The following is a 13,264-nucleotide window of genomic DNA, read 5'->3' as shown; positions in this document are numbered from 1 at the left end:
AACATTCTTCCTCCTGTGATTCTTAACTATCATGCATTGTGCAAACTAACCTGGATGTATGGTCTTTGAAAGGCAATTATCTTCAAAATATCAGTTTATCTTCATTAGGTGTCTTATTCATCATTTACATAATAGAGGATTGTTAAATACAATCTAAAAGAAAAATAATCTAAGTGTCTCCAATAGGATGCATCCACAGCCTTAGTCCATAAAATTGTTGCCACTTACCATGTGAACGTGTCTTTGTATGGTTTTCAAGGTCAGCACATTTGAAAGACAATGCCAGACATGATCACATTGGTATTCATCACTTTCAATCTGGGATTCTTCACTTTCAGTCTGGGATTCTTCACTTTCAGTCTGGGATTCTTTACTTTCAGTCTTGAATTCTTCACTTTCAGTCTTGAATTTGTCACTTTCAGTCTTGAATTCTACACTTTCAGTCTTTAGATGAAGTCATCTCCTTAATGGCCGAAAAAGTGAAAATAAAAATATTAATAGAAGTGTGTGAATTAGTTCTGCACCCCCCCCCCATTTCTGAAACTATTTCTATCACTAGCTTACTAAGCATGTGTAGCATATTGTGTTATGTTCTATCAATCAAGTGTGAAGATGAGTCATACATTGTGCAGACCTAACCTCTGATGTGTGACTTTGAATATGACTTTGAAGCATATAGTCTTGCTAGAGGATCCCTTTCTGAGTATCCAAATTTCTAGTAATGTGTAAACTAAATACTACTTTGTAAAATGTATGCCATATGATGGGTGATTGTGCCAAATTCCCGCCAGCCACAGTCCATACATTATTTATACTTACCAGCTGATGTCTTTAAAAACCAGGTGGCGAAGTCGTTACAGGACCCAATGCCAGGAGCATCACCTATAATAATCAAAATACATTTTTATAATCATTTGATGAACAATCCGAACATGTTTGCACAATTCTCTCCTTCTCATTTCCCTAGAATTCACACATATTCGCAATACTGCTATCTAACTTCTATTATTTACCGTCTGAAGTGGCAGTTGATGATGTCTGCTCTGACATTGAGCCCCTCGTCCCGGAATGGCCCCTCTAGAACAGGGTCGTCCTCCTCATCTTGGAGGAGGCCTTGGGGCACCTGGACGGCCTGCAGCATCCCAGCCCGCTGTGCAATGTTATGCAGGACGCTGCAGGCTATAAACGATCTTCGCCACCTTACTAGGGCTGTATTGGAGGGCTCCTCCAGACCTGTCCAAGCATCTTAGTCTCATTTTGAGGAGCCCAAACATCCTCTCCACTACAGCCCTAGTCCGCTAGTGCGCCCTATTATAGCGCTCCTGGGCCTCGTCAGTGGGGTTACGTATAGGCGTAATGAGCCAAGGCTGGCTCATGTAACCAGAATCACCTATAAATAATGAACATAACAAAATGACAAATATTAATAATTTATTTATAATTATTATATTAAAATACTTTTCATTTGTGTACACGAAAATCCCCTAAAATAAACATTTTCCTTAAAAAAAGAATTATATGATTAAATCGCATTCTTTATCTGCACATTTAAGCTAAGACATGCTACATATCTGTTTTGAACTAAAACTAGACATTTGCGGAAAGAGACAATGACATGGTTAAATTGCATTCTCTATCTGGCCATTTAAGCTAAGACATGCTACATATGCGTATTTCGCATAAACCAGACATTTGCTAAAATAAAAACAAAATGGTTAAATTGCATTCTCTATCTGCCCATTTAAGCTAAGACATGCTACATATCTGTTTGGAGCTAAAACTAGACATTTGCGGAAAGAGACAATGACATGGTTAAATTGCATTCTCTATCTGCCCCTTTAAGCTAAGACATGCTACATATCTGTTTGGAGCTAAAACTAGACATTTGCAAAAAGAGACAATAGCATGGTTAAATTGCATTCTCTACCTGGCCATTTAAGCTAAGACATGCTACATATGCGTATTTCGCATAAACCAGACATTTGCTAAAATAAAAACAAAATGGTTAAATTGCATTCTCTATCTGCCCATTTAAGCTAAGACATGCTACATATCTGTTTGGAGCTAAAACTAGACATTTGCGGAAAGACAATTAAACAGTTAAATTGCATCCTATAGCTGACTATTTTGCACATTACACAAACACAACTGTTTTTTAAGTCTACAGTGGCAATTGTCTAACTAATTAACCATGTTGTGCACAAGTACTCACCAACGAGCCACCCAGGTGGAAACTCTCTGCCCTCAAACTGCCGCCACAGGGACGACTGTCTAAGGATGCGGGCATCATGACAAGCCCTGCCGAAATTCGCACACACGTTCATAATCCGCATCCGTGCGTCACAAACAAACTGCACGTTCAGACTATGGAAGTGTTTGCGATTTCGGAAAGGGCAAGTCATCAGCAGGAGCACGCAGCCAATGTGGCTGCAATCTATTACTCCCAAGACATTGGGCATTCGAGCGATAGCAAAGAATTCCCTCTTCAGGCTCCTCCAATCACCATCATTCTGAGGGAATCCTATGTAACGCTTACTGACTCGTACCATGGCGTCCAGAAAGTTGTCAAAAACCACAAAGAAAGTACCCTGAGCAAGCCCATGCATGTACCCCTCTCCGGATTGAAAACTCCTGGAGGCCAGGACGTGTATGCAACTAAGCATCTTGGTCATACCAGGGATTGCCGTTGCCATACGTCTACGTGGCTCCATATGAGGTCTAAGAACATCGTAAAGGCCAATGAGCTGTTCGCGATTGAGCCTATACTTCATAAACCTCGAAGTCACTCATGTTGTCCAAGGTGGGCCTCACCCTGTGAACACGAGGACCTCGAACCAAACGAGCCCTTTGTCTCTCTTGGAGCCGCCGAGCCCGCCTGATTCTATTGAATGCTACTTGTGCAGAAGCACCAGCAGCATCTAACTGATCATCATCCATATTTGCCAAGCTAAGCTAAGCAGCACAAAGCCAAACAGCAGACGCACAAGGAGTAACAAGGTATGCAAAAACACAAAAGCGATTTGATACAATGTCGATCACAAGGGACACTTTGGCCATGTTGTTTGGGGGTTTTATAGTGCAATTAGTCCAATGGTAGTGAGTTTGTAATGATTGCTGATTGTATACACTTGTTTGTATGTGAGCGGCGCGAATGCTTTCAAAGTGGGCGTTTTTTTTTAGGTGTTTGTGATTCATTGGGGGAAAACAAAATTTCAGCAATGTGAAAATGTAAAATATAACATATACAGTGCATCTTCGTAATGTTTGTTCATATGCGTAATAAATACTTATTAAACGCGATGTTATAGTAAAAAGCACACGTCCACGCTAACATGAATGAAAGTGCATACTTGTGTATAATGGGATAGAATCTGATCAATCAATGTTGCAGCAATATTGTTTGTAAACGACAAAGTAACAGCTGACATCTATAATATTGTATATATAAGTGATTGGCGAGATGTCAATATTGTACGCGCCCTATTAAAATCGCAATAATAATGAAGATCTTCCGGCTGACATCTATAATATTGTATATATAAGTGATTTGCGAGATGTCAATATTGTACGCGTCCCATTAAAATCGCAATAATAATGATGTGCCAAACTGTCGTTTACATATATGTAGTATTGAGTGCTAAACTTCTGAAAGGGGCGGTACAGTCCTAAAGCTGTAATGTGTATGGTTGAAGCTTCTAATGACGTCATCATATTAGCAACCTGCCTGTCTAGTTATCAAATCCTCATTGTGTTGTTGTATTTTACTACATTGTTATTGTTTGATGATTAAAAATATAAATGTGTGCTTTGTGGTTGCGTGATGCATGTTATGTACATATACGTACAGTATATATTGTGATTCTCTCCCACATATGCTGACTTATATAAAGCAGTATAGCATTGTTGTTCCTTCCCAAAAAGTGACATCTGTAATCTGTTTTAATGATGTTCTTATTGTACGTAATTCCTAATGGTATATTCTGAGTGAATCGTGATGTTAAAGGGACAGTAAAATCCCTATTTTATGTTTCATGATTCATAGAGAGAATGTAATGTGTTTTTTTTTGGCCATAATCTCAATGCACATGTATGAGTGAATGATAAAAGTCATGTATGTGCATCCATTAATGATCATGTGTTAAGCCTATGTAGATATGCTGTTCATGCAAGCATATGAGTTGAATAAATGAAATGCTATAATAGAGGTAAATGAGAGGTGTTTCCAATTGTCTACTGGTTGTGAATAATAAAATGTTCAAATTATATTTCTGTCCGTTTAAATATGATGTAATTTATTAAATATATTTTGTATTGTTGATGGTGATTTGTAGTTGATGTAATGTAAATTTCTATAACAATTTGATGTAGTGAATTTCACACAAGTAAAAGCCATAACTCCATAGGAAATAGCCATTTCTTGATCTATTTGTCATAGCGGAACTAACGCAAGAAAGCATGAGTTAGTTTCACAATTTTAACTCTGGTATTACGAGTTTTCTTGTCTACGCTTTTTTCGTGCGTTAGATAAATCTGCCTGTCGCGTGCACGAGCACGTCTTCCCCATAGAAGTCAATGGAGGATAAAAATGTGTGTAGAAATAAAATCCAAGACTTGTTTTGAGCGAAAAAAGGGAATGACGTCATGGTCTTGTGTGAAAAAGTAGCTAAATCGTGTTAAATTCCTATTCAAAATCTGTTTTGTGTATGTAATGTGTTGTATATTGTTTGTATGTATCGATTAATGTATGTATGTGATAATATTAGTAGTTAGATGTAGCTATATGAGTGTCTGTTCCTGTCTGTCTATGTAAGTCAATGGAAAATGCATTTGTGTGGCTTTTTTTTCAAAAACTCGAGATCTCGTAACTTTGATCCGTCGTGTGGCTTTTTTTTCAAAAACTCGAGATCTCGTAACTTTGATCCGTTCTATTTTGACGTGAAAATATAAAATCTTAAAAATAAATATAATGTAGTGTTCGTATGAGTGTAAGTGTAGTTTGTGTAATGTTTTTCTTGTGGTTCGTGGATGTTTTTTTTCGCGGTATATGTTAACTACTGGGTCTGGGTTGATGTAAATGATTTCTGCGGAGACGGATATTTTTGTGGCGTTAGGGAAACTCGTAATACCAGCGGGTGTTAAAAAGCAGCGTTAGGACCGGCCAACGCTGCTTTTTTACCCTAACGCCAAACTCGTAATCTAGCCAAATGTATGGCCCACTTGAGCCTCACATCACACAACTAAAAATCCCACACTTCCTGCTCATTCTTGCAGCAGAGGGCAGGAAAATGTGTATGTCCAGAATGACAGACAGCTGTTTGTAGTACAGGGTGAATATAACGCGTCGGCTGGGGATATAACTCCTTATTAGCTGCTCTAGTTTTCTCCCTGTAGTATGGCTGTATATATACCTGTTTTTTGATGTGCCAATAAAATAACTTTTTTTTTCACAAATCCAGTGAGTGCATGCCTTCTTCTAATCAGTATGTATATATATATATATATATATATATATATATATATATATACTGTATATATATATATATATACATATAAAATCAGCCCCATAATAAATAGGCGGAGCTACATTATGCTAATTATGTGGGTTTGGCAAAGTGACCGGTACTTTAGTGCAGGGGGTGTGGTAAAACATTTCATGCAGGTAATTGAAAGCTGCAAAGTGTCCCTGGAATTTTTTTTCAAATGTTGGCAACTATGCATCTGTCATGTTCACATCCCATCTTTTAAAGCTGTACTCATGAATTTACTGTCATCTCCACAGAGCTAGCATTAGCCACATGTTGAGGTACCACACCAGGCATGCCTTCCTGGACAGCTACGGCTTACACATGGCATGTTTTTCTGGACACTTATGAGTATCACGTGCTTCAGGGTATGAATAGTGGGACATGAATAGTGCTGTCCAGGGTCACTATATGCATGTGCTGTTTAGGTGCGCGCAGCGCAATGCATGTTGCACTCTGCACACCGTGATGCATGTGTCCAGGAAAACATAGCCTAGTTAGCAAACCCTGTGTAAATCTCGTCCATTAGCAAAATGATAAATTGTACCCTCCTATACAAATGTTGCTCAAGTCCCACTTGACATAACAAGAATGAAAGAAAGTTTTCAAACGCTTGACATAATACGAGACTGTATATTGTTTTCCTTCACTCTTAAACTCGTGCTTATTGAATAATTAATAAAGAATCCTAATTAAATCTTATAAACAAATAGAGGTCTTTTGGGGTAAATAATACAATTGCATTTACTGAATACAGCAATACCCAAAAGAAAAATGGCTGCTCCAACCTTTACTACTTGCCTCATTTTTATTACGAGTCTCCTTGACAGGCGCCTACGAGCTCACGGAGCTTGTGTGTTTACGGATGCCTTACGGGCTTGCGTCAGCACGTCGTGTTCGCAGGAAGGAAGCTGCAGAGCATTTGCAGATTTCCTTGGTTGATAGAATAAACGCGCTCAGTCCGGTTCCCGTAGGCACCAGTTATTCCCGTCCGGCTATGTCCGCTTGTGCGGTGTCCGGATTCTTCTCGGGTCCCGAGCTCCTGGAGGACCCCGCTCATGCTTCGGCACTGTTGACTCAGCTGAAAGCTTTCTACGACGCACGGCTACTGTGCGATGTCACCATCCGGGTACTGGGGGGCACCGAGGCGGGGACCAGTGGAGCCGAGTGTGGCCGGAGCTTCAGTTGTAACCGCAACGTTCTTTCTGCTGCATGTCCTTATTTCAAGAGCATGTTCACTGGCGGCCTCTACGAGAGCAAACAGCAGCAGGTCACGCTGCACGATATGGACCCCGAGTCCATGGCCCTCATCATAGACTACTGCTACACCGGACGTGTGACTGTTACTGAGTGCAACGTACAGCGCCTGTATGCCGCCGCTGATATGCTGCAGCTGGAATATGTACGCCAGGCCTGTGCAGGATACCTGGCCCGCCGCTTGGACGTCCACAATTGTGCCAGCATCCTGCGCTTTGCTGATGCTTTCGACCACCCGGAGCTGAGAGCCAAATCCCTGGCCTTCATGGCACGCCACTTCGAGCAGCTGTCTCGGGGAGACGAGCTGTGTGAGCTAAACTTGGCACAGCTACGAGAGGTGCTAACCATGGACAACTTGGATGTGGCAAGTGAGAGGGTTGTGTGCAATGCTGCCCTGCGCTGGCTGGAAGCCAACCCCAAGGAAAGGGCTAATGAGTGCCTTGAGGTCTTGCGCTGTGTGCGCTGGCAGCACTTAACTGAAAAGGACCAGGTCTACCTGGATGGATTACGTTCCAAACCATTCATACGGAAACATTGTCTACAATATCTGGAAGCTGTGCTGCAAGACAAAGATGGGAAAAATGGATCTCCTGCTTTACCATGTCAAGATGGAAGTCCTTTACGCAGAATTGGCATGTTAGCCAAAGAGATGGTAATTTTCTTTGGTCACCGTAAGGAGCCATTCCTATGCTATGACCCCTACTCAGGTGACATTTACACAATGCCTTCTCCTGTTACTAACTTGGCCAATAGCAAGTCTGTGACCTCTTCAGCTGTGTGTGTTTCACCTGACAATGACTTGTATTTGGCCACCCAACCTATAAAGCAGCTGTGGGTTTACAGTCCGGTTCAAAACAGCTGGCAACTATTAGCAGAGAGACTGTTATCTAGGGAAGGTATGAATGTAGCCTACCTTAATGGCTATGTTTATATTCTGGGTGGTAGGGACCCTTCAACAGGTGCCAAGATTAAGGAAGTAGAGTGCTATAGTGTGCAAAGAAATCAGTGGTCTCTAGTGGCACCATTGCCCCACTCTTTTTACTCATTTGAACTGGTTACTGTCAATGATCGCTTGTATGCTGTCAGCAACAAAAGGATGCTTTGCTATGATCCAACCTGCAATCAGTGGCTTAACTGTGCTTCTCTTAAGCGATGTGATTTCCAGGAAGCTTGTGTTTTCAACAATGAAATATATTGTCTATGTGACATACCTGTGGTAAAAGTATACAACCCGGCTCGGGGAGAATGGCGGAGGATCTGTGAAATTCCTGCTGAGGGAAGCACAAATAACTATCAGATTGTTAGACATAGTTCTAAACTGCTGCTTATTACCTGCACTAATGTACAGTGGAAGAAAAACAGAGTGACTGTGCACGAATATGATGTGACTAATGATTGCTGGATAAACATTGGTACCATGCTTGGCCTTCTGCACTATGACTTTGGTTTCATTTGCCTGTCTGCCCGTGTATACCCATCCTGTTTGGAACCAGGTCAGAGCTTCATCACAGAAGAGGATGATGTGCGGAGTGAATCTAGTGCTGACTGGGAACTGGATGGTATTAGTGACCTGGACTCTGAATCTAACAGCTCCAGCTCTTATTCAGAGGATGAATGGCAGAGAGCACCTGTAGCAAGGCATCGGATATATGTAGAGGGCTCATTCTAAAGACTTTTAGCTAGTCTAACACACAGGGATAGTTTTAATTTCTCAGTCTGTTTTCATATAAGACAAAGTTGTCATGCTGCACTTGATAATGATTCAGCTACACACACGTGTAACCACTTCATAGCAATCTGTATTGTAAAATCTAAAATATCAGGAAAAAGTCTTCATAACATGTTTCCTTTATGAAACACAACAATTTTTTGCTCTTGTAGATACATGTGCCAAAAGTCAGTAGATTTTACCCCTTTGGATGCCAGAAGGTGGTACATTATTTTTTCCCTTTACATGGGGGGGGGGAGAAGTTGTAATTAGTGTACATTTTGCATAAAGTCACTGCCATGGATTTCTACAAATGTTAGTGGAAAGCATAGTATAAATCTAGCAAATTCTGTTTTTGTTTTTTTTATTCTGGCATGCTTAAATTTGAGAAACAATAGTTGTCATACCAATTGCCCAGTCAGTGTGAAAATCCTGAAAAGAATTAATAAATCTAAGCGCCTTAACGTTTGGAGCATTTGTTACAACATTTAGATGTGTGTGTATATATAGTGTCAATTGTGTGATCTTTTCAGTGTAATAAGCTCAACATTTAATTCTTGTTTTCCTTGTTCAGATGTGTTTACTAAAAACTTGGTTTCTGGTGTTTTGAAAAGTTTGTTTTTTTTCCCCCCATTAAATTAAGATGACACCTTTTTGACTTTTGTTCATGTTTGTAAATGTGAAAACAAAACCTTTAATATGTGAAGCATTGGCTTAACATTTCCTGCCAAGGCAGTTCAGACATTTAGAAGGCATGATTTACTTTTTTTATGTTTCTAAATATGCACCATTAGCAACATAATTTTTTTTTATTTTATTTTAAATCTTTTAATAAAATTCTTTATGGTTCATGTTACAACTTTGGCAACCCAAGGTATGATGGTTCAGTTTTTCTTTAATTTGCAGCAACTTTCTGTACATTGACAGGAACAGGACGCTCAGTGTCAAAACATTGTTCAATACCTTTTGTATGCCATGACAATCGGATGCAGAAAACTTGTCAAACTACACACTCTTTTAAGCAGCATATACTGTTTCCTAGTTAGATACATAAAAGTGCAAAAAGGAAATTATCTAATGCAGGGCTCGACAAACCCAGGAGCCTGGTAGCCACTGGCTCCTAGAATTTTACCCCTGGCTCCTAACTTTTTGGGTTATTCTCCATATATCTATATACAAATCCAAAGGTCTGGCTCCTAAAAATATGCCTGGCTCCTAAATATTCTTACTGGCTCCTAATTTTTAAACACATTTGTCAAGCACTGATCTAATGTGTTAATTTTATTATTGCACTATTACTTGCATATAGCGGTTTAATCTTTTGCAAAGGACTTAAAGGGACAGTATACTGTAAAATAGTTTTTCCCTTAATGTGTTTACAATTGCTTTTTTTACCAACTGCAGATTAAAACATTTATGAAAATGAGCTTTTAAGGCTTATTTGTGTATATTAAAGCTCTGATTTTGTGTTTTGAAGCCACAACCTAATAAAATGGGTTGAGCTTGTAGGTATAATCAGATCTCATTACTGTATCACATTGTGTACATATACCTGCTTCTTTATCTTATATCTGTCCTTAAAACAATCACCAGTACTTTGAGAGAACAATGGAAAATCAACATTTTATTTTATCTCTTCTATAACCCACTGGGAGTGTAATTTCTAATGCTGGCTGTGTTTACAAAGCTTATCTATAGCTGGTACGCGCGGCCACAAACTTTCAGAATAGGTGGGGATACCACCTGCTAAATCAACAATTTCAAATGCCAATATAAGGGTAAAGGAGCTACTTGTAAACAATTTAATATACTCCAGCAGGTAAAGTGGATCATTGTGAACAAATTAAAGGGGAGAACATTTTTGAGTAAACTGTCCCTTTAAACACATAGGTATTGATCATAATCTATTGGATATTTGTTTCCCCGGGAAATTACTTTTTGCTTTCTGGCTGATTTGGCCACTCTGTTTTTCTAGTGATCACAATACTGTGATCTGTGCATGAAAACCCCAGAGCTGGGCACATGTTATCACTAGAAAAGTTCCTGAAATGGTTTCTTCATTTGTTAATGAAACAGTGTAAAATTTTCTCCCATGTAATATGTTTTGTTTGTTTTTTTTTCCCCCCCCCCAAGTATTGGGCTTTGTTATATAGACAGAGATAAGCATTTCTGGGTGTAGAAGTGAGAATAATGTATTATCTCCTTACAAGTTCAGCCCATTATAATGTATTGTGATTTATAAAAAGTAAATATAAAGGACCATTTCCCCCACATATATTTTGTATAAGTCATTAGAAACACATTGATCAGAAACCAATTTTACAGTACACTGCCCCTTTAAAGTATTTGTTATGGGGCTAGAAATGTGTAAGAAACAGATATACAATGGCTTCAGACGTTATGTGCATTAGTTTTTTTTCCATTCCCTAACAAATGCGAAAGTAAGCTGCCACAATCATTCTAGTTAAAGGAAAATGCACTGCAATCTGGATTTGCACAGATCTCAGTGTGTTGCACTCTCACAGGATTAATTGCGGCTTCGCAAAGAGCTGATTGCAGCTATTGGCAGCCTACTTACGAATTTGTTAGGGGACGGAAAAAAAACGAATGCACCTCTCTAGCTTAGTACACTTTTTTTTTTTTTTTTTTACTCCTTTTTTTCAGTTTGTAAGGCAAACACTCTTTTACATATGTGAGATTGATTTTTTTTGCAATCTGCATCCATCCTCATCAATGCTTAATCTAAATGTTATTTGTATGTATGCATGATGGGCATTTTTTTAATATTTACTTAATTTGAAAGAACTATTTTCTGGTTTGGTGTGAAATAAAAGGAAATGTTAAAGGGATGATTAACACCTTAATATTTTTATATAAAATGTTTAGTTATGCATAATAAAACAACTTTACAAAATATGAACATTAAGTGGAGTATCACTTGAGAACTACGTTAGCCCACTTGACAAGTATGCACAAAAAGCACTCTAGGCCTAGACTATTGGGCAGTATAGTTCCAAAAAAGGTTTAAAATATAACTTTTATTGTCTTTAAACATTAAAATAAGGGTAACACACATAAAATCAACACTGACTCATGTAAGTAGCGTGGGGGGGTTTAAAAATGGAGCGCCCAAACGCTCACAATCGGGGGATGAATGTGAGCATTTGGGCGCTCCATTTTTAACTTGCCAGACACTGGCCCGCTTGTGATTTTGCTCTGCACCTTCAAAAAAAATCTTTCTTTTATGTAGCTAACTTGTTGTACAGTCTGGGTTGTGCCAGGCTTAGCTAGAGTTACAGATTTGATATTTTTTTAAAGCACTAGTTGATATATTCGTTAGCGAACACTAGCAATAATGAATATATACAAAATGACTCACTGACCCATATGGGCGGGGCATTATTAAACAAGCCTGATTACCTAAGTGACTATTGTAAGGGTAAGAGTCTAATGAACACTAAAATGCTAACAATTGATAATACATCTGAAAGACTGATACTGCAAACATATACATAGCAGAACTTTTAATGTCATTGTTGCACAGGCTATAGAAAACCAATAATAATTAGTGTTTGCTTAAGATCTCCATCTGAAATAGAGGAGGAGAATGATTAACAAGAATTATCGTAACGTGAATAAAACACTGCTTGCTCTTTTATGACAGCATATTGGAAAATAGATTTAACTTAACATGTGTGAAAGCATTACATGTCATAATAAGAGGGCAATAACAACCACCTCATTTATAGATTTCAATTTAAAATTAAGTATGTGGCCAAATGATTTGAGCGCTTACTAATGCGCATTCAAGGTATAAGGTGATTCTGACAACACTGGTACGATAGTTGCTATTGTTGGCAACAATTACATTTAAAGTGAAGGTAAACTTTGACAAATGAAAGTCCATTTTTTAAAAATACTATTAAACAGGGGCACTTTCATTCATCAAAGTTTACAAAGCAGCCATTTTGATTAAAAACTTACCTTTTTTTTCTTTTCACAGCCAGAGCAGCTTCCCCTCCTGGAAATCCTCTCTTCACACGTCAGCAATGACTAATCCGGCTTCCTCCAATCACAGCATGGCCTCAGACAATGACTAACCTGGGGGGAAAGCCGTGATTGGGGGAACACGCATTAGTCATTGCTGACGTGTGAAGAGAGGATTTCCAGGAGGGGGGAAGCTTCTCTGGCTGTGAAAAGAAAAAAAGGTAAAATTTTAATCAACATTGCTGCTTTGTAAACTTTGATGAATGAAAGTGCGCCTGTTTAATAGTATTTTTAAAAAACGGGCTTTTATTCATCAAAGTTTACCTTCACTTTAAGTCTCACATCTTGCTTATTATTATATTGGAGCATAAAAAAAGAGATGCAATAAGCGTACTAACAGCAATATTTAATCAAATGCTTATAACTAATGCCCTTTTTTAATATATAAAGTGATTTTGATAACACTAATACAGTGGTTATTACTGTTGTGAACAGCTAGGTGTTATTATAATGGAGCATGGAATACAGATGAAATAAACGTACTAACAGTAATAATCTAACACCAGTATTTAACCGAACACTTTTATTTACACACAAAGTGATTTGGATTACACCAATATAGTGGCTATTACTGTTGTTAAAGGTTACGTATAAGCTTTACACGTTGCTATCTATTATAATGAAGCATGGAATATCTATGAAACAAACGTACTGACAAGAAGTATTTGACCAAACATTTCTACTTAAAGGGACACTGTACCCAAATGTTTTCTTTCATGATTCAGATAGA

The 13,264-nt window shown here is 38.5% G+C and overlaps 1 protein-coding gene across 1 annotated transcript; it reads left to right on the top strand.

Moving 5' to 3' along the window:
• The first annotated feature begins 6,410 nt into the window (after positions 1–6,410).
• On the top strand, positions 6,411–9,139 carry KBTBD7 (kelch repeat and BTB domain containing 7). The gene has a single exon (XM_053707962.1). It carries the CDS (start codon positions 6,520–6,522, stop codon positions 8,446–8,448), a length of 1,929 nt encoding a protein of 642 aa, XP_053563937.1. The 5' UTR covers positions 6,411–6,519; the 3' UTR covers positions 8,449–9,139.
• Positions 9,140–13,264: the final 4,125 nt, after the last annotated feature.

The sequence above is a fragment of the Bombina bombina genome, chromosome 3, assembly GCF_027579735.1.
Source record: "Bombina bombina isolate aBomBom1 chromosome 3, aBomBom1.pri, whole genome shotgun sequence".
NCBI lineage: Eukaryota > Metazoa > Chordata > Amphibia > Anura > Bombinatoridae > Bombina > Bombina bombina.
The sequence above is the reverse complement of the archived record's forward strand: the minus strand, read 5'-3'. Positions and strand labels throughout refer to the sequence as shown.

Excerpts from the sequence above, each read along its gene's own strand:
- KBTBD7 (XM_053707962.1), top strand. The coding sequence starts at position 6,520 with ATGTCCGCTTGTGCGGTGTCCGGATTCTTCTCGGGTCCCGAGCTCCTG.